The sequence below is a fragment of the Leucoraja erinacea genome, chromosome 27, assembly GCF_028641065.1.
Source record: "Leucoraja erinacea ecotype New England chromosome 27, Leri_hhj_1, whole genome shotgun sequence".
NCBI classification, from domain to species: Eukaryota; Metazoa; Chordata; class Chondrichthyes; order Rajiformes; family Rajidae; genus Leucoraja; species Leucoraja erinaceus.
The window spans coordinates 31859968-31887665 of NC_073403.1; the positions used below are offsets into that span (position 1 = coordinate 31859968).

Genomic DNA, 27698 nt, shown 5'->3' on the forward strand with positions numbered 1-27698 from the left:
AATATGTGGATGCTGCAAATCAGAAAATGCTGTGTACATATCAGGCAGCAACTATGGAGAGGGGAACAGTCCTTCATCAGATGATTAAAATGTAAAGGTGATACCAGGAACTGCAGATGCTGGTTTACAAAAAGAGAAGTGCTGGAGTAACTCAGCGGGTCAGGTACATCTCTGGAGAAGATGGGAAGGTGATGCTTTGGGCCAGGACCATTCTTCAGACTGTCAGTAATCTCAGACTACTGCCGTGACATCAACCTTAATCAGTAAAGCTACATCAACAACTCTTTTACCCGCACCTTTATATCTCCTGTAGCACCCGAAACCTGGAACATTAAGCTGCCAGACCCATTCCTCTCTTAGCCAGTTTCCGTAACAGCTACCACATCCCTATCCACACTTCGTGTGTATCTATCCACATCCTGAATTAATCCATCTTACCCGTATTAAAATAAATGCAATTCAATTCTACAATCCTTCCTCACTATGCCAACATCTGCTGTCGCTTGTGTTTCCATTTTATTGCTTCGCTGTGAACTTTTGTCAGAATATGGCAGCATCTCTGGGGAACATGGATAGGGGACACTTTGCGTCAGGACCCTTCTTTCCGGCTGATTGTTAGGGGATGAGGGGGAGAGGACAAAGTCCCTCTCAATGAATGGCGCCATCACAATGAATGGCGTTGCTCGCTCGAAGGGCCGAATGGCCTCCTCCTGCACCTATTTTTTATGTAAAGCCTTGCAAGTGATAGATGGATACAGGTGGGGTCGAGGGAAGAGACGAGATGGAAAATCATATATATATATTATTTATGATTTTCCATATATATATATAACCAAAGGAAGGTTGTTTGTAGGTTATTTACTGAAATTGCAGAATTCAATGTTAGTTTGTATGCTAGGACAGGAATATCAGAATGGGAATGGGAAGGGGAGTTAACATGATTAGCAACCAGCAGATCCAGCAAGCCTTGTCGTACTGAGCCCAAGTGTTCAGTGAAACAGTCACAAAGTCTACCGTTGATCTTGCTGATGTTCGGGAAAGCGCATTGGAAAAACCTGATGCAGTGGATGATGTTAGTGGAGGTTAAAATGTTAACCCTGTTATTCTCAAATTTCACAAACTCTATTCATCTCCTGGCACCCATCAGCGATCTTCTGGACTGGAGCAGTGAATGATCTTTGACACACAGGTTGTTCATTAATTTCCATGTCAGTCGGCCTTGCCTATTCACGGGCACTCCTGGAACAACATAGCGTTAAGACCCTAAATAACACCTATCCATATTCTCCAGGGATGCTGTCTGACCCATAGAGGTACTCCAGCATGTTGTGGCTTCTAGTCTCATTCTCACTGTGTCAAACTCCAAGCACAAAAAGAACAAGCAATTGTATTGATATTGAAGATAGACACAAAGTGCTGGAGTAACTCAGTGAGTCAAGCAACATCTCTGTAGGAAAAGGATGGGTGATGTTTTGGGATGGAACCCTTCTTCAGACCATTGGTGTAGGTATTTAGTTTAGAGATACAGTGTGGAAACCGGCCCTTCGGCCCACCGAGTCCGTACCAACCAGTGATCCCCGCACATTAACATTATCCTACGCACACCAGGGACAATTTACAATTATACCAAGCCAATCAACCTACAAACCTGTATGTTTTTGGAGTAAGGGTGGAAAACGAAGTACTCGGAAAAAACTTACACGGGTCCACAGAGAACGTACAAATTCCGTACACACAACACCGTATAGGAGCAGGGAGGTTCTACTGCAGTTGTACAGGGTCTTGATGAGACCACACCTGGAGTATTGCGTACAGTTTTGGTCTCCAAATCTGAGGAAGGACATTATTGCCATAGAGGGAGTGCAGAGAAGGTTCACCAGACTGATTCATGAGAATCTGGTGAGAAGTCAGGACTTTCATATGAAGAAAGACTGGATAGACTCGGCTTGTACTCGCTAGAATTTAGGAGATTGAGGGGGGATCTTATAGAAATTTACAAAATTCTTAGGGGGTTGTACAGGCTAGATGCAAGAAGATTGTTCCCGATGTTGGGGAAGTCCAGGACAAGGGGTCACAGCTTAAGGGTAGAGGGGAAATCCTTGGAAGCCTTACCCCACTACTCAAACCTCACGTCAAAAACCTCGGCGTGATATTTGACTCAGCACTGAAATCTGACAAACGAGTCAATGCCGTGGTAAAAGCTAGCTTCTTTCAGCTTCGGACGATAGCTAAAATATGACAATTCCTCCACTTTGATGCCCCCTCCATCGACTCCTTTAAGTCAAGACTAAAATCTTATCTATACTCCCAAGCCTTTCCTGACATCCACTGAGCAAGGGCTATATGTATATATGTATTTAGTTTGTTTGTTTATATTATTCTTATAACAAATGTAAAGCACTTTGGCCAACGAGAGTTGCTTTTGTAAATGTACTATATAAATAAATGTGACTTGACTTGACTTGACTTTAGGACCGAGATGAGAAAAACATTTTTCACACAGAGAGTGGTGAATCTCTGGAACTCTCTGCCACAGAAGGTAGTTGAGGCCAGTTCATTGGCTATATTTAAGTTATATGTGGCCCTTGTGGCTAAAGGGATCAGGGGGTATGGAGAAAAGGCAGGTACGGGATACTGAGTTGGATGATCAGCCATGATCATATTGAATGGCGGTGCTGGCTCGAAGGGCCAAATGGCCTACTCCTGCACCTATTTTCTATGTTTCTATGTTTCTATGTTAGTTGGGATTGAACCCGCGTCTCTGGCTTGAAAGCGCTGTAAAGGGCCAGTCCCACTGTACGAGGTAATTCAAGAGTTCTCCCGAGTTCTCCCCTGGTTCGAGCTCATGTAATGTGCGTAGCGGGTACATAGAGTATTTTTTTACTCGTGTACATTTTTCACAGTGTTGACTGGATTTCCCAAGTACCTACCGTTACTTGTACGAGCCACTACGTGACATCCACAAGCTCCTACGTACCCGCTACGAACATTAAACAAGCTCGAATCAGGGGAGAACTCGGGAGAACTTGAATGACCTCGTACAGTGGGACAGGCCCTTTAGGCAGCAACTCTACCACTGCACCACAGTGCCTCTAGTTTTTAGTTTTTTGTTGTCACATGATAAAGTGACAAACTTTGTTTTGCATGCTATACAGGCAAATCATATTGTACATGAGTACAATCAAACCGCACTTTGAGTAAAGAAAAGGGAAACGGAATATAGTGTTACAGCTACAGAGAAAGTGCAGATTAAAAAAATGTGCAGTGGCTGCATCGAGGTAGATTGGGAGATTGGGAACACATCATAAGCTTATGTGAGGTTAGTTTAGAGCCTGAATCTGTGGGGAGGAAGCTTTTCTTGAATCTAGAGGTACATGCTTTTAAGCTTTTGATTCTGTCCTTCTGATGGGAGAGGGGCAACAAGAGAATGACCAGAGTGTGTGGCCCTTGATTCACTTTAGAAGATGAATGGTTCTTGATTATGTTGGTTACTATCCTGGGGCAATGTCCTCCCCAGTCAAGGCACCCTCTAGATGGTTTAATTCTGTGTTGAGGAGCTGCCACACTCAGCTGTATTCTTTCCTTGACAAGATAATAATTGGAGTTGAATTCTCCCACAGTTGAAACACATTTTCCTTTCTATTTGAAATGATCTAACATTCCTTGAAAACAAAGTTTTTAGTATGACAGCAAAAAAGAGAAACATTAGATTCTGCATTTGTCTATGGAAGTATTTACAATTCTGTATGATGCTAATGATGGCTCTTCCTCGCGCTGTTTCAGGCAGTTATATTGGTCTCTGTGATATGCTCCTGTTGGAGAAATCCATTTACTCCGATATTTAATCTTCCATAAAATAATATTGAGAAGGTTTTGATAACAGCACTTTAAGTGTTTTAGAGATTTAATACATCTCTATTGTCAATTCTGATTAATAATCTATATGTACATGAACATTTCTGCATGTATTCACTGCAACTGGTGGACTCATTTTTGCCACGTAACATCAGATAGAAAGACCAATACAAATTGCTGGAGGATTTCAGTGGATCAGGGAGCATCTGTAGAAGGAAATGGAGAGATGACATTTCTGATCAGGACCTTCTTCGATCAGGATCCTACTTCATTCTAAGAATGTGGATCCTGACCCAAAATGTTGTCTGTCCATTAGCATTCAGATTCCAGCATCTGTAGGTCATAGTCATAGAGTCATTCAGCATGGAAACAGGTCCTTTGACCCAACTTGCCCCTACCGACCAAGGTGCTCCATCAGTACTTGTCCCACCTGCCTGCGTTTGGCCCATATCCCTCCAAGTCTTTCTTATCCATGTACCTGTCCAAATGTCTTTTGAATGTTGCATTTGTCCCTGCCTCAGGTATCTCCTGTGGCATTATTGTCCCTCAGGTTCCTAGTAAATATTTCCTCTCTCACCTTAAACCTATTTCTTCTGCTTCTTGATTCCCTAGCTCTGGGTAAAAGACTCTGCATCTACTCGATCTATTCACCTCATGATTTAATACATCTCTATTAGATCATCCCTCATCCTCCTGTGCTTCAAGGAATAAAGTCCGAGCCTGCCCACTAGCTCAGGCTTAGCAACATCTTTGTAAATCTTCTCTGTACTCTTTCCAGCCTGAGAACATCTTTCCTGTAACAGGGTGACCAAAACTGAACACAATACAATGAGTGTGGCCTCACTAATGTCTTGAACAACTGTAACATAACATCCCAGCTTCTATAATCAATACCTTGACTGATGAAGACCAATATGCTGAAAGCCTTCTTGATGACCCAATATATCTGTGATGCCACTTTCAAGGAACTATACACCGGCACTCCTAGATCTCTCTACTCCTCAACACTCTCCAGAACCCTGCCATTCACTGTGAAGGAATAGGTGATGTTTCGGGACTGATGTCGGGGAGGAGAGGAAAGAGAAACGTTATTTTCTCTTTCCCCCTCCCCCACCCCCAGCATCAGTCTGAAGAAGGGTCTCGACCCGAAAAGTCGCCTATTCCTTCTCTCCATAGATGCTGCCTCACCCGCTGAGTTTCTCCAGCATTTTTTGTCTACCTTCGATTGTTCCAGCATCTGCAGTTCTTTCTTAAACATTCACTGTGAAGGTCCTGCCCTGGTTTGGCTTCCCAAAATTCAACACCTCGCATTTATTTGTATTAAACTCCATTCTTCTTCAGCCCACTTGCCTAATTGATCAAGATCCTGCTGTCATTTTTGATAGCCATCTTCACTATCACCCCTACTTTAATGGTCATCAGCAAACTTACTGACTCTTTTCAAATGCCCCGCTGAAGTCCATATATACAATGTTTCCAGCTCTGCCTCACTCTTTTGTACATTCTCATCCAAATTATAATACAATAGGTAGATGTACAGAGTCTTTTTACCCAGAGCTAGGGAATCAAACTTGAAGCAGAAGAAATAGTTCGTTTTTCCTTGCAGTCAGGAGCATAAATCAGGTAAGTTGGTCCTCGACGGAGATTTTTAGCATGTTGACTGTCCTCAAAAAATGACTGTGTCCACGAGTAAGAATATAGCCCCGAGTACCTACGGCTGGCATCTCCAAGTTTGAATCGAATCGGGGAAAACTCGGGAGAATTCATGGTAACTCAGGAAAGTGGGACAGGGGCTTTAGTCAATGGGTATTTTTAAGGCAGAGATAGATTCTTCATTCTTGATTAGTACAGATGTCAGGGGTTATGGGGAGAAGACAAGAGAATGGGGTTGAGAGTGAAAGATAGATCAACCTTGATTGAATGGCAGAGTAGATCTGATGGCCGTATGGCCTCATTCTGTTCCTAGAACTTATCAACTTATGAATACTCAGATTCCACCTGACACAAACACTTTCCTCATGTTGCACTTTGATTTGCTGTTGGTTCTATCAGATCAACAGTAATGCCCCTGTCCCACTTAGGAAACCTGGACGGAAACCTCTGGAGACTTTGTGCCCCACCCAAGGTTTCCGTGTGGTTCCCGGAGGCTGCAGGTGGTTGCCGGAGGTTGCTGATAGTGGAAGCAGGTAGGGAGACTGACAAAAACCTCCGGGAACCTCCGGGAACCGCACGGAAACCTTGGGTGGGGCGCAAAGTCTCCAGAGGTTTCCGTTCAAGTTTCCTAAGTGGGACAGGGGCATTATGACATCATACGGACACTGGCTGCAGCGCCACACAATGGTTCAAGAACCATTTAATGGACTGGAAGTTTGAAGAGGAAAGCAATTTTCAAATAGCCTTCAGGTAGCCAGAGATCGTTCAGTGTTGAAATGGTGAATTTTAGAGATTATGCATAACTGGGGAATAACCTCTGGACAAAATCCAGATTCTTAAACGTATCTTGAATGGATGGAATGTTAAAATGCTTTATGGAAGTGAAACATTATTGGGACTGTTTGCTAAAAGACACAGGTATCTCTGGGGGTTTTAATGCATGCACAGCAGGACTAAGAGCCTCCAGCGCCAGGGACAATCCTCGTGCACACAGCCGCAGTGGAACGGTCAACTTCTGTTCACATGTTCAAGCTTCTGTTCATAAGTTTGTAAGTTATTGGAGCAGAATTAGGCCATTCAGACCATCAGGTCTACTCTGCCATTCAATCATGGCTGATCTATCTTTCCTTCTCAGCCCCAGTCATTTCATGGGACCATCAGCAGGAACGTTGTCAATGCAAGAGGGTGAGGGTTTGGATGCCATGTACAGGCCTCCAGTGGGATGGGAGCCTTCCTCTGAGCCAGTGCACGACACACTCATGGGGGGTCCCAGGAGAGAACCAGCCGGTGATGAGAGGGAAGGCTGAGGATCCAGGGTATTGGGGCAAAGGCTTAACATGTAGATGATGCTCCATGACCAGACAGAGATGGGTGCAACATGTCAACGGTGGCTGTTGGGGCTAAAGGGAGGTCAGCAGACGGCAGGTGGGGTCGTGTTCGGTCAGGAGAGGGTGGGTGTGTTGGGATGTGTGGCGACTGGGCGAATCGCAGGATACCATCTGTGCATCCAGGTACCACTGCATATGTCAGAGATAAGTCCCGTTCACGGTCTCATCATCGAGCATTTAGCTTTGGGTTTTCATTGAAACTGGGTCAGGTAATGGACAAGAAAGTGACACAATTTGTTCCAATTACCATTGAAAAATAACTTTACAAATCCCTCACCAGTACATAAAACTGCTTGGCTTAATATATAGTCGCTTCTATACATGGTGGAAACGAGGTAGACAACCTGTACACAGCTAGATCCCACAAGGCAGACAATACACGTGGGTTCTTGGTTGAGGATATGGAGGCACGGTGTGAGCATAGATACTGTCAGCGAGTGGACTTATTCACTGTTGTGTGGGATGAAGAGACTGCCATAACCACAAGCCCTCTCTGCCATGTACCCCGTACCTGTGTGCTACCACCATCTCCTCCGTCGTTACTGGCTGTGTACGACTTCGGTCGTGCGTGCGGCGCAATCTGCGCTCCAGGGCTGCATTTTTGCTGTGAGGTCGCAACGGGGAGGCAGATTCTGCAGGGGAGGTTTTCTCTAGTTCCTAATGCAAGTGTAAACAGCATGGGCAAAACAGAAAGAGACCAAATCATTCTGGGCAAAAACTGGGCAGGTTCTAACATTACATTCCCAAGACTCACAGCTGACAGTTAGTTAAACATTTGTCTCTGTTTCCTGTCTGGTTACAGAAACCAAACAGCATTATCTTATTTCAGAACCAACTTCCTCAGCAGAGATGGGACTGTCTGAAACATGGATTCATAGAGGCATACAGCACAGTAACAGGCCCTTCAGTTCACAAGCAAACAAGCACACATTTACACCATCCCAAGTTAAATTCCCCACATATCTATCAATTACCCACACATTCAACCTCTCACCACACTAGGGGCATTTTCTTTCGGACGTGGGAGGAAACCCATGTGGTCACCGAATGAACATGCAAACTCCATGCAGACAGCACCAGAATGCAGGGTTGAACCCGAGTCACTTGTGCTGTGAGAAAGAGTCTCTACCAGCTGTGCCATTCAGCCACTGCATCTTCCTTGTGCTTTCTCTCCAAATCTTTTGTTACTTCTGAATAGGGCAATCGAGTAGGGGAATCGAGGACCAGAGGACATAGGTTCAAGGTGAAGGGGAAAAGATTTAATAGGAATCAGAGGGGTAACTTTTTCACACAAAGGGTGGTGGGTGTATGGATCAAGCTGCCAGAGGAGGTATTTGAGGCTGGGACTATCACAACATTTAAGAAACAGTTAGACAGGTACATGGATAGGACAGGTTTGGAGGGATATGGACCAAGCGCAGGCAAGTGGGACCAGTGTAGCAGGGACATTGTTGGCCGGTGTGGGGAAGTTGGGTCGAAGGGCCTGTTTCCACACTGTGTCACTCTATGACTCTATGAACATAGGAAATAGAGGTCTATGAGGTTTTCCACATAGTATGGGTGTATGGAACGAGCTGTCAGAGGAGGTAGTTGGGGCATGGACTACAACAACATTTAAAAGACACTTGGACAAATACATGGACAGGAAAGGTTTGGAGGGATATGGGCCAAAAATAGAGAAATGGGAGTATCTTAGCTGGGGCATCTTGTTCGGCATGAATCAGTTGGGCTGAGGAACCTGTTTCCATTTTTCCGTGAACTAAAATGAATTGTCTTAGCCCAATACAAATTGCTACCAACTGCCACATCCAAATCCACTTTGATAAAACATACTTTGTTAAACATCACATCAGCATAAGACACAAAGTGCTGGAGTAACTCAGCGGGTCAGGCAGCATCTCTGGAGAACATGGATAGATGATGTTTCGGGTCGGGACCCTTCTTCGGACTGATTTAGGGGGTAGGAGGTGGAAGAAAGCTGGAGAAGAGAATGGGCTGGACAGAGCATGGCAGGTAATAGGTGAACACAGGCGAGGGGGGCCACAGATAGGCAGGTGGCTGGACAAAGGACAGAGATTAAAACAGGTGTGAGGCAAAATGATTGAAAAGTTGCAAATTGTGAAGCCAGAGGAAGGAATGTAACTGACAGAGAAGGGGAGGAAAACAGGTGTGAGTGCAGGCGGGTGAGGGAGAGGAAGGGGAAGGGGACGGCGGGGGGGTTGCTAAGAATGGTCTAAAACTGGAGTATTTCCAATTCACCCCGTCACCTGTGTTCACCTTGTTCACCTATGTCCTGCCCCTTTCATTCTCCCAGCTTTCTTCCCCTCCCCCCATAGTCAGTCTGAAGAAGGATCCTGACCCAAAACATCACCTATCCATGTTCTCCATTGATGCTACCTGGCCCGTTGTGATTTAACCCCCACAAGGCTATATACACTGTAACTCAATTATAATATTTGCAACCTTTTATGTCAAAGGTCCTGAAAGAAATAAAGCACTGAAGTAGGTCAAAAATGTTCTATTTTCAAAAATGTTCAAATGTTCTATGTTGGAGTAACTCAACGGGTCAGACAGCATCTCTGGAGAACATGGATAGGTGACATTTCGGGACAGGAACCTTCTTCAGATTGATTGTGGTGGGACGAGTGGAGAAATGGGTGCTCATCCAGGTGGGCACAGGGGAGAGAGGGGCTGCAACAGGGAGGGGAGATTAGGCGATTTTCAGGCGACTGCCGGCGACTGTCAAGTTGCCGGCAGTCGCCTGAAAAACCGTCAACTGGAACGGCGACTGTCAGAGTGGAACACACAAACACATCGAAAGGCGGGAGCCAGGGCAAGTGGGGGGAGCGCTGTCTGAAATTCACACGGTGCAAAGTCAAGGTGATACAGACACACACCGCGATGAACAGGAAGGTTGGCGCTGTAATTAAGACGGCTAGCACAGTGTACGGTAAGTCCTTTAAAAGAGGGGGGGTGGTGAGGAAGAAGGGGGAGAAGGGGGAAGAAGGAGTGGGGACAACTTTTAAGAAGCCAGCCAACTTTTAATAAGCCAGATACACAGCTGTGAAGCTCGGCGGACATTAACATTACCAGTCGGTTATCCTTGGTTCTGAGAACTACTGCTTACGTTTTTTTTCCCCAATGAGCCAATGAAATTCACCGGTCAGCACCGGCTACAACCTACGAGAACCTACGAGAACCTTTGACCTCCTGGCGACCCACTAGGACCTCCTGACGACCCACCTACGTCACGTGAATTCTCGCTAATCTGCATGGCAGCTTCATTCAGGGCGCCGGTAATGTTTCAACCATAATGAGGCCGCGACTAGTTCCCAGAATGCGGGAACTCCTCACGACCATGAAGGCGACTCCCCGCCAACCACCTGCGAACATGTGGCGACCATGTGACGACTGCATAGTCTCCTGCAGTCGCCTAAGTGGGACAGGCCCATAAGATGTGGGGAAGGGTTGGTAAGTTGTCTAAAATTGGAGAACTTGATGTTCATACTGTTGGTTTGAAAGTTACCTAAGTGGACAGAATATGAGGTGCTGTTCCTCCTCCAGTTTGTGTGTGGCCTCACTCTGGCAATGGAGGAGGCCCAGGACAGCAACGTCAGTGGTGGAATGGAAAGGGGAGTTAAAATGGTTAGCAACCGGGTCACCCTGTAGCCTTGGCAGACCAAGCGAAGGTGTTCAGAGAAATGGTCACTGAGTTTACTCTTGGTCTTGCCAACGTGGCTTCATTTATATCTGGAAAGGAAGTGTTTGGCTCAAAGCCTTGACTGAGGTGGGCATTGTCTGATATGATACTATGGTCCAATGTTCCATTACTCTGCTTATGGCACTGGTTTAGTTTAATTTAGAGCTGCAACACATAAACAGGCCCTTCGGCCCACTGAGTCCGCACCGACCAGCGATCCCCACACATTTACACTATAATACACACACTTGGGACAATTTACACATACATCAAGTCAATCAACCAACATACCCGTACATCTTTGGAATGTTGGAGGAAACTGAAGATCTCGGAGAAAACCCACACGGTCACGGGGAACACGTACAAACTCCACACAGACAGCACCCGTAGTCAGGATGGAACCCGGGTCTCCGGCGCTGTAAGCGCAGTAAGGCAGCAACACTACTGCTGTGCCACCGTGCCACCCTGCTCTGTGGTTGTTGATGTAATTTAATTGTGATGGTGACACATCCCTCCCCTCACCCTATGTCACCAGTGGCTCCTGTCACCAGCTGGAGCGTCCCCTTGTATAAACTAACCTTCCCCATTCACCTCTGGGCCGAAGGAGCCTCAGCGGCGGTGATGGGAGCCTCAGCGGCAATGGGGCCTCGCGGGCGATATGGGGACCCGGCGTGGGGGAGGGGGGGAGGGGGGGTGGACTCTAGTTTAGAATCCACTGCCCAGGGGATAAGTCTGTGTTTGTTTGTTTGTTTGTTTGTTCATTTATTCTGGTGAAGGAGCTGTGCAAACGGTAGCCAGACAACAGTCACTTTTTTTTCCACTTTTAATTTCAAGTTTTTGTGTACCTTGTGTGTTGTGACTGTCGTCAGACCAATTACCCACCGGGTATGAATAAAGTTTATCGTATTACTCACCTTCAAATGGAGACCTGAGAACTGCTGACACTTTGGTTTCATGACCACACTTCAACGCATCCTCCACTCTACTAGACATTTTCTGGCCCAAATGGACTTGAATACTCTACAATAAGAAGCCAGACAATACTCTACAATACAGCACTTACTTTAAACAGGGACATCTTTGCGGCCACACTCAGCTTTGACCTCGCATCCATCTTCTCATCCTCTGTGAAAGGAAACCATGACATGCTTAGTTAGTGAAGGGACGGAGATTTCTGTCCTACTTGCAGCAGAGGTAGTGCCTGTATACATTATCATACAATTCACACAGGGGATATGATAACAATGTAGAAGAACCCAACTCCGTACTCTAATTAGGGAGGAGAGAATGGCTGCCTGGGACTATCCTGACCACATTTAGTGGGATTACTTTCCCTGTCCTGCTGTAAATTCTAAACGCGGCCATTCCATCAACGTCCCTGCCATTGCATCGCCAGCCGCGGAACCTAGGCATGTGGGCCATGTAGGAATGTGGGAGGAGATCACGGCGGAGAGACTCAGGATTGGAAGGGAGAGGAAGATTAGTTAGGTTTATTATTCTCACCTGCAACAAGCAAGTTTTGTTCCGCATGCTCAAGACAAGTTGTTGTACCAGACATAAGTACAATCAAGCACAAACGGTAGAGCAAAGGGGAAGATTCGGAGTGTAGAATATAGTTCTCAGCATTGTGGCACGTCAGACAAAGTCCAATGTCCACACCGGGGTGGAAGTTAATCAGACGGTACCCCAGCTTATGGAAGGACCATTCGGGAGCATGGTAATGTGAAGATAGAAAGGAGGAAATGCTTTCCAATCACGCTGGGCCAATCACGATGCAAAGGCAGGGATCTTGAACAAGATGCTCTGAGATGGAGAGCCACCATGAGGTTGCGAGCACTGGTATCCGTGCTCTCGGGGCCAGTTAGGTGGTCCACTCTGATGCTGGGTGAAGTAGATCCCACACTTGTTGCAAAAGCTCATTTCTCAACATATATACACATATAAATGTTATGGATGCTACATTAGCACAACTGGTAGAGCTGTTGCTTCACTGTGTCAGAGCCGTTGGCTCACTCACGACCTCTGGCACAGCGTTGAGTTTTCCCAATCACCTGCGACCGTGTGGGTTTCCCTGCGTTCTCCAGTTTCCTTCCACAAAGCAAGAATATGTGGGTTAGTCGATTAAAAGGGGGATGCATGCCTCCAGTTTGTGGATGAGTGACAGAACACAGCAGAAGTTGATGGGAATGCAGAGCTGCCAACTCTCACACCTTGAGCGTGAGAATCACACATTTCGCCAAATTTTCACGCTCACACGCTGATCACAGAATATTTCACGCTCTGTCTCAACTACCTACTCTGGCAGCTTGTTCCATACACCCACCTCCCTTTGTGTGGAAAAAGTTACATCTTAAAACTACTTAAAACAAAAAACATTGAAATCATACTTCTAAAATGCACTAAAGCATACATCAAATTTCAAAAAGTCCCAACCGTGGGAGGGGAGGCACACCCTCCCCCACTAGTTCACTCCACTCCCTCACCGGGTACCCCTAAGCCTGTGATCAGTAATCGCTCAGCCCCCCACTTTCAAAAACACTCCGCAGCCCCTGAATCAGACGGAGAGCACTGCCAGATGCGAGCGGGGAACTGAGGCCTATTGTCCGTGATGTCTGAATCCCAACACTCAGCGCTTCATGTTTCGGAGTTGACTAAAGTTATTGATTTGTAATTAGCCTGATTTGTAATTAGTTGACAAAACCTTAATTTATTAACCCGGAATATCCAAGGGGATTGGATAAGTGTAATATTAAAATGTTATGCAAGGTGTCAGGCTGGCTGTCACAATATATAGCCCCGATATCCCATTATTTCCTTCAGTTAAAAATTGGGAAGGTAGCACTATTGTCATTTGCTACTCAACTATTAAGTTTATTTACCTCGTTGACTATGTCTAAAGCACTCCCCCCCCCCCCCCCCCCCCCCCCCCCCACCTACCCCCCAAATCTTTGACAGGTTAAAGATTCAAAGTTTAATATAGTAATTGTGCTGATACTGACTTCAACCAACCACATAATGAATATCATCCATTCCGGAGGTTTTATTTTTATGATGCCATTTAAACTTCACTTGGATTTCAATCACTTCAATGTAAAAGTAATTGAGAATGGGGAGCATTAGAACAAATATTTCCCTTCAGTACATATTAACTGTAATATAATAATCAGGGCTAGAAATTAGCGGTTGCCCGGGTGCCATTGACCACCCAAAATGCTGTCGGGCAACCTAAATGCCGAGTCATTTTGTCCGGCTTGGCACTGCAGATACTGGTTTATACCGAAAATAGACACAAAAAACTGGAATAACTCAGCGGGTCAGGCAGCAACTCTGGAGAAAAGGAACGTGACGTTTCGTGTCGGCATTGACTGTAGTGCGGGCAAAGATACTAGATACGGTGTGATGGAGGGTCAGATCGAATGACGGCCCCACGCAGCGGCGACAGCGACTCCACCTAATCCTTCTCCACCCGCACCCCGCCCCCCTGATTGTGGCCGCTGCTTTCAAAACAAACCCTCCCACACGCCGAGGCCAGGAGGAGGGAGGGAGGGGGAGGGTTCCTTCCACCATCTGAAGCAGCTGCACCGCTTGGCCCTACACCTTCCTGTTGGCTGGCAGAGGAGGGGAGGCGGTGACGAGGAGATCCCAATTGCCTCCCCCTTTGGCGGCAGTACTTGGCGGTGGACAGGGACGGCCAATGATGCCGTCCCTGTCCGATGAACGTTGACTTTCCTTCCTCCCCACCTCTCTCTCTCTCTCTCTCTCTCTCTCTCTCTCTTGTATGTCCCCCTCCACCCCCCTTATTCTGAGGCCCCTCCTCTCCATTCCGAGCTGATCCCCATTCCCGCCTTTATTCATTCCACACTGACACCCCCCTCCCCATCAACCCCCCCATTTATTCATCCTGCACTGATCTCCCTATCCACCTCGCCTTGATTCTCCTGCCACCCCTCCCCCCCATCCATCGTACACTTGTCCCCCAATTCATCCTGTACTCACCTCCCTTCCCATCCATCCTGTACCGATCCCCCTATTCATCCTGTACTGACCGCCTTTCCCATCCATCCTGCACTGCTCCCCCATCCATCCTGCACTGATCCCCCATTCATCCCATACGGACCCACCCTCCATTTACCCTGCATCAACCCCTGCATCCATCCTGTAGTGATCTCCCCATTCATCTTTTACTCATCCCCCCCATCCATCCTGTAGTGATCTCTCCATTCATCTTTTACTGATCCCACCCATTCACCCTGTACTGATCCCCTCATTCATCCTATACTGATCCCCTATTCATCGTGTACTGAATCTCCATTCTTCCTGTACTGATCCCCCATTCTTCCTGTACTGATCCCCCATTCGTCCTGTACTGATATCCCATTCATCCTGTACTGAGCCCCCCATTCATCCTGTACTGATCCCCGCCTGCTCCCACATTCATCCTGTACTGAGCCCCCCATTCATCCTGTACTGATCCCCCACCCATTCATCCTGCGCTGATCCCCGCCCCATCCATCCTGTACTGATTCCCCCATTCACGAAGAATAAGGGATACAGTCTGAAGAAGAGTCTCGACCCGAAACGTTGCCTATTTCCTTCCATAGATGCTGACTCACCCGCTGAGTTTCTCCAGCATTTTTGTCTACCCCCATTCATCCTGTACTGTTCCGACCCATTCATCCTGCACAGATGCCCCCCCCCCCATCCATCCCGTACTGATCCCCCCATTCAACACCACTGACATCCCCCGAGCTCTCCCCTCACAATTTTACATACTCCAAACAACACGTACTAATAGACCTGCCTCAATCCTTCCATTCTGCACCGATTGCCTTCTCAACAACCCCCCCCCCCCCCCCCCCCCGCCATCTATCCATTCTGCACTGATTCACACCCCCCCCCCCCCCCCCCTCCCTTACTGACCCTATTGTGCTGGAATTGTCTTCAGAGCGAACATTGACTATGTTTGATAACGGAATGTGTTTTAATTCTCAATGATATTATTTGTTTTAATCCATAAAGATGAATTAATTAAATTGTGAACACATGAAACATTAAAACTGCAGTGTTCAATTGTCATCGCTACCGTTGACACATTATTACAGAATTCATTTTAACGGCAAATCAATGCTCTTAATATGGGGTATCAGTACTGTAGTTATTTAATGAGCAACATTCACAACTATACGATGGATTTATCCAAGTTTTATTTCAGTCATATACATCACAAATTTGGTCAGGTGATTTTTCAGTTGAAATTTTAACATTAATTCTGGTGGGAATGATGGAAACAGCGTTTATCGATAATTTTAAAAAAATCCGGTGTGTACAAACTGGGTATCTTCATTGCTGTTCACAATACATACATCTAATTTGAATGTCCGATAATGTGGTGTTTTGACTCCTTTAAACATATCACCAAAAGAACATTTGCTGCAGTTAAGTGCGGAACTCGCTATCAGAACATGGAGGGGACGGGGGGATACAATGTTTTGGCAGCCACACGCGCATGCGCACACTCACACATAAAACACACACGCGCGGCTTCGGAAGCTCAATCCAATGCTAAATGCAGTTCAACTCTGCCTGTCTCACCGGGTTAACTACAGCCCTGCCTGGACTGACGGGACGCTGCTTCTCCACGCTGGCCATATTTCCTGCAAGTCCAGGCTGGGCTGTAAGCTCACCTGGCAGGACAGGCAGAGTTAGCTGGGTTTAGCGCTGTTTCTCTGCGCTGGCCCGTCTGACTGCTGACCAAAGATCATAGATCCTATAGCGAAGGATCTTTGCTGCCGACCTCTCTGGCCACCCGCGGGGGGGGGTACTCAGGAGGGGACGGGACAGGACAGCGCCAGAGACCCAGCCGGGATCATCATGTCTGCGGATGAGGCACAGGATTGTGCAATTCCTCCCTCCTCCAATCACCGCACTGAATCATGTCCCACCCCCATTGCCTGCCGACCGACGTCTCTCTCCTCCAATCGGCGTCCTCGATCACCGGATTTTAAAATCCGAATGACAAAAACTTGGGGGGGACGTCCCCCACCTCTCAAAACATGGAGGGGACGTGGCCCCTCTGACCCCCCCGGGTTTTCGGCCCCTGGCTGCAGTTATGTCCTTTGGCCATCTCTTGTCAGTTAGTGTAACCTATCAGATGGGTATAGTCGGTTTTAACAGCTATTATCAAAAATGCCTTTAGAAATTTCCTTGCAACCTGTATATCTTGTTATGGATAAATTATGTGGGAAGGGAGAGTGTTTCTATACCAATAGCCATAACCACCCATGCTATGGCCATGTCATGATAATTTTCAGTCCTTCACAGAAAACATGCTTGCATAATCCAACCACATTTTTGTTTGGAAGTGGAAAGAACTAATTGCAATGTGCAAAAAGTGTCGAGATACTGTATTATAATTTTGCTGCATGTCATTGTGGTATATATCATGTCTTGATTGGTGAATATGTTTAGTTTGTGACTTTATTTGATACAGAAATAATATGTGAATGCTTCATTGAGCATAATTCTGACTGGTAACTACGCACTTCGTCCGAACACATTATCGCACGCATCATGCAAGCTGTCCTAAATGACCACCTAAACTGTCATATGGCAACCTGAAAAGTTGCCTAGGTTGCCCGGCTGGCAACAGGGAAAAAAAGTTAAGTGAGAGCCCTGATTATGTATGCATGTTGGTAGGTTGCAATCAAATCAAAGATCTTTTTTATCATTGTTGTGTTATGAATACCACAGAAAATATTATGTACTCTCAAGATCACATTAAATAGAATATTATTGCTTAAATATATAGTTATAGGACTTTGCATTTTGGAAAAGTCCCAGCTGAGAGGAAGACAGCTAATTACTGAAAATATTAAGGGTGAAAATGGATAGTCTGTCAGGAAAATGAAGGAAATTTGTAACAGAGTACTTATACCTGTACAGCTGAGTGAGTATCATTTTATGGATGAGAAATTGTGTTCAACCAATTGATGACTTCTTTGACAAAGTAACTTGTATGTTAGATAACAAGGAAGCCAATGGATGTAGCAAATTTTATTTTACAAAATTTGGTCCGTGAAGTGCCCCATAAATGATGACTGCATTAGATAAGCATCTGAATGCAATAGGTTAAGTCCAGGGGGTCAGATATGGGGCTTTATGTGCAGGCCAGATATATTGTCAGTGCAGAGGGGCTAGGAGCAAGGCCAAGTGTGCATCCAGAGTCAAGGACTGGAGTAGTACTAGTTGTGCAGTCAAATCTGGGACAATGGGAGTGTTCAGCACTGGGAACCTAAGCAGGTAAGCAGCTATGATCAGGGTAGAATAGGGGGCCTGGTGTAAGGCTGGACTCGGGGTCAGGAATGAGAGAATTTATGCAACTGGAGTCAGGGTCAGGAGTAGTACCAGGTGTGCAGTGGGACCCAGGTTGGTCAACATGGGCCAAGTATAATCTGATTTCCATACATGAATACACAAAGATCATTCATGTGATGATCATTCACCTGTTGATCAGAGCCTGGCTCTACTGTGGAATGTAATTAAGAATGCAATTTAGCCTAACATTAATAGCTAATCAAATTTAAAGCATAAATATCACATCCAAGTGTAAGTTAAAAGACTCGCTACAGTATGCACCAGATTACACAATTTCAAGCTCCCACACCCCCACCTCCCTCGATCACTACACTCCCTCGGGCTTGGTCTCTCGCAATTTCTCCCTCCCAACTCTCAACCAATGTTGGGAGCCCTAGGAATGTGAGGAGAAAAAAACCCAGGACTGGTGATAGATCAGGATAAATGATGGTCGATGGTCAGCCTGGACACAGTGTCTGATTTTCCATGCTGAATGACTTTAGTTTCATTTAGAGACACAGTACGGAAACAGGCTCTTCGGCCCACTGAATCTGCTCCAACGGGCGATCCCCGCACACTAACACTATCCTACACACACTAGGGACAATTTACAATTTTACCAAAGCCAATTAGGCTACACACCTGTAGGTAATTCGGGAGAACAAACAAGCTCTATATAGACAGTACCCATAGTGAGGATTGATCCCGAGTCCTGGTGCTGTAAGGCAGCAACTCTACCGTTACGCACCATGCCACCGAAAATCTCATGACTCTGTAAATTTGGCTTTGTCCCTTTGCCCATGAAATTCCTTGGTTAAAAAATAGTTTTGTTGGTTTACGTAGTTTAGAGGTACAATGTGGAAACAATCTCTTTGTTTCACCGAGTTCTTGCAGACCAACAAACACCCGTTATCCCAGACTCGCATCTTACACACTAGGGTCAATTTATGGCAGTCAATTAACCTACAAAGCTGCACGTCTTTGGAATATGGGAGGAAACTGGAGCATCCAGAGAAAGCCAATATTGTCAGAGGGAGAACGTATATACAACAGCCGTAGTCAGGATCGAACCTGGGTCTCTGGCGCAGCAACTCTACCATTGCGCCACCATGTGGCTGACTGTTAACTCAGGTAAACCCCCCGATTGAAATGTAATAACTGTTTTAATATCAGCTACTGTTTTTCATACGCCAATACTCTATTACGTATAGAAGAAGGTCATTCAGACAATCTGTCTATGTTGGTCTCAGAACCTCCCATTCCATCACTTAATTCCTTGCACCCGATTCTTTCTCACATCCCATCACTGCACCCTGAGTCACCGGCCACAGAATTGGCAGTGGCCTATTCGCCTAGCCGCCAGCATGCTGGGGGAATATGGGAGGAAACTGGAGCACCCAGGAGTAAGTCACACGAGGACAAGGAGCAGATTTCACATGGACACAATGGAGCCAGAATCAAACGTGAATTGCTGGAGTCATGAGGCAGTCGCTCTGCTGACAGTGCCATTGTGCCACTCTGCACTCATCATGGTGTTTGGACAGGACAGCCATTCAGTAGGTTTGAGAGACTCAGTAGGCATGCCAGTCGGCATATCTTAGGCAGAGATCCAGGAAACTCTTTGCAAATGGCCTTTGAACATCACCAAAGGCAGTCATGGTGGCGCAGCGGTAGAGTTGCTGCCTTACAGCGAATGCAGCACCAGAGACCCGGGTTCAGACCTGAGTACGGGTGCTGTCTGTACGGAGTTTGTACCTTCTCCCCGTGATCTGCGCGGGTTTTCTCCAAGACCTTCGTAAAGACATACAGGGTTGTAGGTTAATTGGCTTGGTAAATGTAAATATTGTCCCTAGTGGGTATAGGATAGTGTTAATGTGCTGGTCAGCGCATTTTTATGCCTTTGCACAAGTTGTCATTGCCACTTGCCGGACTGTGCAACAAGCAAGATGCAGCAGAGAGATCCAGCATGTTGCCTGGCATCCCAGCACAGTGCAGACTGCCAGCTCCCATTTTAAGGAAGCAAATCAAATTCCTTGTATGTTTCACACTTGGCTAATAAATTAATTACAATTGTAATCTAGTCAGTTCCCATGATTTATCTCTGGAACCAATGCTTGACTGGAGAACTCAGAGTGAACCATGGCAGGTCTTTGAGGAGAGGTTTCCGACACGGGCTAGGTACCCTTGCACAAGGGGCAGCATGGAGAACCATGGGCAGAGCTCCTTGTGGGAGGGAGGTTACTGGGAGAACAATGCACATCAGATGAGGCTTCATTACAAGAAAGTAAGCTAATTAGCTGAGGGGGGATGTAAAGAGGAAAATAAAACTATCCAATTGCCCTCCGAGTTTATTTTACTCAAGTACTCATTCAACTTTCAGTTGGAATCGCTAATGTCTTTGCTTCCATCACCTCACAGCCAGTAAAGTCCAAGTCAACAACACTTGCTGCCAGGGCTGATGGTGGAGGCAGATAGAAAATAGGTGCAGGAGGAGGCCATTCGGTCCTTCGAGCCAGCACCGCGAGATATGCCAGAGGTATTTAAGAGGCCATTAGATATGAGGATGAATGGATGTGGATGACTGCAGGCAGAGGAGATGAGTTGAACTTGGCATCATGTTCGGTGTGGACATTGCATGTGTAAAGGCCTGTGTCTGTGCTGTACTGCTCTATATTCAAATCTACCCTCAACCTCCCTTCTTCTCCAAGCCCAAGGAAGACAACTCCAGATACTCCGCCCTATCATTGCCATGGCGATCCTTCATCTCTTCGGCAAAGTTCTGGTAAATGACTGCATCTGCTCCAGGGTCTTCAAATGCACGCTCACCACAATGTGGCACAAGCCGTAACCAAACCAGAACTTCATCAAGCTTCATCATAGCCACTGCTTTCGTACTCAACTCCTGTACCTATCAAGCCCAGGATTTTTGTTTACACGACTGTGCCACCTCCGAAGATCTAAGCATCAGCACATTTATCCCTAACAGACCCACCTTGCTTCTGACTATCACTGTGTGGCAGCTGAAATCTGTTTGCTTCTGTAATGTTACTGCCTTTCAGTTTCTCCCTTAACAATTCACCTGAAATCCTTTTTCATTGCATTTATCCATGGCATGGAATCCATGATATATTTATGGCATTACATGATATTCTCTGATCAACTCTCTCTCCCACAATCACTGCCAAGAGTTCCCCTGCTGTCCCTATTAATTGAATGATTGAAAGAAACAGTCCACGCCGACAATTACACACCCACCCATAGTAGTTCTGTTATCCCAATTTCTCATCCACTCCCTGCACATTTGGGATAATTTACAGAGGCCAATTAAACCTGCAGGTGTTTTGGTGGGAACCCACATGGTCACAGGGGAAATGTGCAAACTCCACACAGAGAACATCCAGAGTTAAGGGCCTGTCCCACTTACGTGTCCTTGGCACGCAAATTATGCGACCTCATGGTCGCGTTGAGCAGCGACGGTTCCGCGAAGGTCCGGCATGATGACATGCGTAAGCACAGCCGTCTGGAGCGCGTGACGTCATTTGAAGATGGACACAAAGCTGGAGTAACTCAGCGGGACCGGCAGCATCTCTGGTGAGAAGCAATGGGTGACGTTTCGTGTCGAGACTCTTCTTCAGTCTGAAAAGAAGGGTCTTGACCCAAAACGTCACCCATTGCTTCTCTCCAGAGATGCTGCCAGTCCCGCTGAGTTACTCCTGCAATTTGTGTCTATCTTCAATTTTCTTGGCACTGCTCTGGGAGTAGAAGTGGGGGCGGATCCGGACCGCAATGGCCGTGAGCCCCAGGCCGAGTTCGGCGATCGTTTGCCTGCTTCTGCTGCTGTTGAAGGTGAGACATTGCGTCACGCCAGGATCTTGGGCTTGTCCCACTTTGGCCATCAGTTCCGCGACAGGCCGTTGGCGAGCGAAGATTTAATTCACTACAAAAATTTCGGAGCCCCGCGCGATGTCGCGCACAACTACATACCCCTCCACGCTTCTAAGTGGGACCGGCCCCGCGGGGCCATACAATGCCCATGCGTCTCCACGCGACCACGAGGTCACGTAATTTGCATGCCAAGGACACACAAGTGGGACAGGCCCTTTAGGATCAAAGCCGCATCTCTGGTGCTGTGAAGTAGCAGCTCTACCAGCTGTATTCCCAGCGTATTTTTAATTTCATATTTTCAGCAGCGTTTGTGATCTGCATTTACTGGGTGACTGCCATGTGGGAGAAGGTTGAGACAGGAACAGCTGACCAAGAGCCTTTCTAACCCACTCCTAAGCTGCCATCCATCTCATTTGTCACCCTCGGACTATCTTTGATTGGACTTTATTGCACTGTCTTGCACTTAATGATATTCACGTTATTCCCTTAATCATGTATCTGTACACTGTGGACGGCTCGATTGTAATCACGTATGTTCTTGCCGCTGACTGGTTGGCAGGCAAACAAAGCTTTTCACTGTACCTCGGTACACGTGACAATAAACAGAACAAAATCTCTCTCGGCATTCTCACCCACTGTCACAGGGCTCTGTAGCCCATCCACCTATCTGCTTATCTTGCAACAAATTGGACAGGAGCCCGTGCAAGCTCTGATAGCCCAGGGGCTGCAGGTTTTGTGTTGGCTGCAGAGGTGCATTCAGACGTGTCTGTGGAGGGGGAGAGATGAGCAGCCAGCTGCAGAGTGCAGGCATGACGAGGGGCAGTGTGAGTGTCTCTTTAAATCCACCCAGCTGGGAGCAAACAGCATTCCAGAAGCTTCACAGAGGAATGAATATTGATTTATTTCGCTTCACGTACCCTTCGCTCTCCGTCCCCCCCCCCCCCCGCCCCTTCGGCATCCCACTAGTCTCACTCTCACTGTCTGTCTGAATGGACCATTGTGGGCTCCATATTTCCCTGATCATCGGTACTTTTTAAACATTTTTTAAATTAATTTGTTCAATATCACCGTCTATTTCTCTAATTTCCCTTTCCCCTGACTCTCAGTCTGAAGAAGGGTCTTGACCCGAAACGTCACCTATTGCTTCTCTCCAGAGATGCTGGCCTGGCCCACTGAGTTGCTCCAGGTTTTTGTGTCTATCCTCGGTTTAAACCGTCATCTGCAGTTCCTCCCAACAACTTGTGAAAGGCTGCTTGGTTTGTCAGTGACCAGTGAGAGGTGAGCTTATGGGAAGTGGTGATGGGACTGCACCTGGCAACACTGGAGAGTGAGGTTATTTATACACACATCACAATGTTTTATTCACACTGGACAGAGGAACACTGAAACAAGCGTGACTCACTCCAGGAAGTACCTGCACAAACACTGCGACAAGTGAAAAGAAAAGCAGCAAACGTTTGCTATCATGTTTCATCTCAGGTAACAGTCACATAACTCTGATAAAAATCATCGTTAAGAAGTTGAATTTCTTCTTGGCTATTTCTTAACACACAGAAGTATGTCCCATCCCTATCACAGTGCAGCCAAACACCCCAACACTGCAGCTTAGACTCAGGTACCTTAATCCCCTGCTTCGCCCTATCCATTGTCTTACAGACGACAGTGACTGTGCATCCTACATGACTCACACCATGGGTTGGTACTCTGTGTAGGAAGCAACTGCAGATCTGGTTTATACCAGAGATAGACACAAAAAGCTGGAGTAACTCAGTGGGTCAGGCAGCATCTCTGGAGAAAAGGAATAGGTGACGTTTGGGGTTGAAACCCTTCTTCAGATGGAGTCAGGGAAAAGGGAAAAAAGATATATGGACGGTGATATAAAGAACAAATAAGTGAGAGATATGCAAAAAGTAATGATGATCAATGAAAGTAGGGGCAGCCATTGTTGGCACCGATTTTCCTTCATCACTGTTACTCTGTGTCTGCCTGTGAAGCAGTGTAACCCAATGCCTCTGGGTCCTAAGGTTGCCGTGAATATTTGGGTGTTGAGTCACAGTATTGTACAGCATATAATTGGAGCGTGGCCCACCCTAGAGTGGTACAGGGCGTCCCAATTCCACCCACATTCCTTCCTCTAGCTTCACAATTCAAAACTCTTCAATCCTTTTGTCACACACTTTTGGTCTTTTCATCTCGAGTCATTGTCCAACAAACCTAGACCAGAGCCAGAACCCGCCCAGCTCTCCAGGTGTAGATGCCCGATCAGGTTTAAAAACATAGGAGAAACAGGAGCGGGAGTAGGCCATTCATCCCTTCACATCTGCTCTGCCATTCTATACAATCGTGGCTGATAATCCATGCTCTCCACATCTTCACTTTTTGTTAGATGTTTGGACATAAACAGCATCTCCTTGTATTCAACAAACACTGTCTCCATCACCTTCGTGGTGGAGAATTCCGCACTCTGAGGGAAGAAACTTCTCCTTATCTCTGTCCCACATTATTGACCCCAGATGCTGAGACTATGACTCCTCATCCTTGACCCCCAGCTTGGTGACACCTCCTCCCTACAACCAGTCTGTCCAGCTTGTCATGATTGTGTCTGCCTCAATCGTGTCGACCCAATCTCTCCTCGTACTCAAATCCTGCCAACCCACAATTAGTCTGTACTTCCCTCAACGGTGATTACATCTAAACCTTTCTTTGGTTAAGAGACTAAAACTGCCCAGAGTACTCCAGTTGCTGTCTCACCAAGTCCCTGTGTAATCTACTTTGAGCATTTGGGTTAAGTTATTATTGTTAAAGTTGTGCTGTCCCCAAAGAAAGGTTCTAGGTTGCGGTTCCTACTTGTGGTACAGGGATGACTCCAACCTCTGCAATCACACCAAGCTCCCATCCCTACACCAAGCTCCCATCCCTACACCAAGCTCCCATCCCTACACCAAGCTCCCATCCCTACACCATGCTCCCATCCCCACACCAAGCTCCCATCCCTACACCAAGCTCCCGTCCCTACACCAAGCTCCCGTCCCCACACCAAGCTCCCATCCCTACACCAAGCTCCCACCAAGCTCCCATCCCTACACCAAGCTCCCATCCCTACACCAAGCTCCCATCCCTACACCAAGCTCCCATCCCTACACCAAGCTCCCATCCCTACACCATGCTCCCATCCCTACACCAAGCTCCCATCCCTACACCAAGCTCCCATCCCTACACCAAGCTCCCATCCCTACACCAAGCTCCCATCCCTACACCATGCTCCCATCCCTACACCAAGCTCCCATCCCTACACCAAGCTCCCATCCCTACACCAAGCTCCCGTCCCCACACCAAGCTCCCATCCCTACACCAAGCTCCCGTCCCCACACCAAGCTCCCATCCCCACACCAAGGTAACAGCTAGCAGCCTGCCAACACCCCTCAGGCCATCTGGACATCAAGTGGCGGTCGGTGTTGCCTTCCGGTCACGAGGAGGGCCCCCGGTGGGGGACTCTCTTCGCAGGGATTCTCCCCCTCTACCTTGGGGACCTGGGGTGGAGAGCACTGCACCGAGGAGTTCCCTGCAACCTGTTTCTCTCACGGTTCACAGACTCGCCAGCCGCCTGCCACTTTTGTGGGCTGGAAGAGTCTGTGTACCACGTGTACATGGAGTGCGTGAGGCTGCAGCCACTGTTTGAATATCTAAAGGGGCTGCTCCTCGCCTTCTGGCTGCATTTTACACCCACCATCCTCATCTTTGGACACCCTGTGCGTAGGGGAGAGGGTAGGGCTGACGATGTCCTGGTTGGGTTGCTCCTGGGCCTGGCCAAGCTGAGTCACGGCGCCAGGAGGAAGAGGGCTGTGCCCGAGCCAGCTGCCTGCCCCATTTTAGGGGTTACATCCGCACGATGTTGGGGAGGGGCTACGCGCCGTCCACGGGGGATTTCGGGGACCACTGGGCACCGCGGGGGGGGGGGGGGGGGGGGGGGGGGGGGGGGGCGTGGAATGCATCCTGGACAAGGAGTGTAACATATTTGTATAGTAGTTTATTTAGTATATTGGTTTGTCTTGTATTATGCTGGTGGGTTCTAGTTTGTTTTATTGTATTGTAATATTATTTTTAATAATTGAATACATTTTTTGATTAATAAAAAACACCCCTCGGGCAGTGGAGGAACTAGGCCTACACTGGTTGACAGCAGGAGTGTGAGGTGTTCAACATGCTGACGTTCACATTACAATTAACATTGGTGAAGACAAAATTAAAGAGGAGAAGAGAGAAGAATAAAAACAAGAGATAGTTGGTGCAAACAAGGAACTGCAGATGCTGGTTTATACCAAAGATAGACACAAAATGCAGGAGTAACTCAGCAGTTCAGGCAGCCTCTCTGGAGAAATCTCTGGTGACGTTTTGGGTCGGGACCCTTCTTCAGACAATGAGATGTTTATGGTAAGCTTCCCACCAGATACATGGCTAGAATTGACAGTGGAGGATATAATGTGGCAAGGAAAGACACAAAGTGCTGGAGTCATTCAGTGAGTCAAACATCATCGCTGAAGAACATGGATAGATGACGTTTTGGGTTGCAGTGCCCGAAGGGTCTCGAGCTGGAAGATCACCTCTCAATGTTCTCCAGCTACTCCAGCACTTTGTGTCTTTCCTTGGGAAACCAGCTTGTAATGTGTGGTCCACTCTCCAATAATCTCTAGTAGTTAAACCTTTATTTAATTCTAAACTCCTATTCTCTTATAGCCTGGAGTCCACATCACTGATCATCTACATTGATTAAAGGCTGTGGTTGCATCTGTGAAGTACTCACCCTCACTGATGTCCTTGTTTACATTCACCACATACGACCTGTAATCAAAGGAGTGAGAGAGACTGAACAATAGTCACTGACAAACTGTGGAGAAAGTTGTTGAAGAACATAAAACCCACATATTTCTCAACACGTAATCATGTAAATTTAAAACGTATATCTTTTATTTACCGTCACTGGCCTGTAACCCTGGGACTCTGTTAACAACTTCCATTGTGCTTCTCCTCTGATGATATCACTCTCTACTTGCCTTGCGTTAGAAGCGTGACATATGTGCCTCTTTCAACAGATTTCACAGACAAGCGTGCAACGTTTAGATCGAGGATCAATCATGGCACCTTCTTCAACTACAATAGCACTGTCAAAGTGAAAATTCTGCTGCTGAAAATTCCTTACCAATGCTGAAAATTCATTAAAGACTTTAAACTCAGAGTAAGGAGATTGGGTGAGGAGTAGACCCGCTTGAGACTGCCACCGAGACAATCACCCCGGCTTGCACCCCGCCCCTGCTTGCCTTTGACAACACTCAATGCACAAACTCTGAGAAATCAATTAGCACAGAGATTTGCCATGTTCCAGCATTCACCGTAACTGGGGGAGGGGAGTTTCAGATTTCTCAAATCCTTTTGTGAAAACAGAGCATTGATTTCTCTCCTCATGGCTCTGTTCTGATATTCTCACTGTAAACATGTAGCGTAGAAACACATGGTCACTTTTCTTTGTGACTGTTAAAAAAAAAACCCACTCCCTTTGGAAAGTGGACTATGAAGCTGTGGGAATATTGGAGAGGTGCATGAGAGTTTCACGCTGGGACAATGAGGTAAGGTCATGAAGTGCTGCACATTCACCACATAGGCCCAGTGAACTGTGAAAAGAGCTCTGGCTCACAGCAGCATTGTTAAATAACACTTTCTCTCTGTCACAGCTGGGAAGGTCCCTGCAGATGGCACTGCCTGTACACCATCACTCTCTCTACTCCGCCAATTATGTCCCTGGAGGCCAGAGAGTCGTGGATGGAGCTCTAGGTGATGATGGATGTGAGGAGTTGGTCAGTGGGAGAGGT

General features: G+C 46.9%; 1 protein-coding gene across 1 annotated transcript in view; it reads right to left on the reverse strand.

The window, feature by feature from the left end:
• Window positions 1–27698, reverse strand: part of LOC129710042 (supervillin-like) — a 139444-nt gene that overhangs the window by 108240 nt on the left and 3506 nt on the right. The window contains 3 exon segments of the mRNA XM_055656726.1: window positions 7408–7553; window positions 11660–11721; window positions 26636–26673. Of these exon segments, the coding sequence (XP_055512701.1) occupies window positions 7408–7553; window positions 11660–11721; window positions 26636–26673 (246 nt within the window).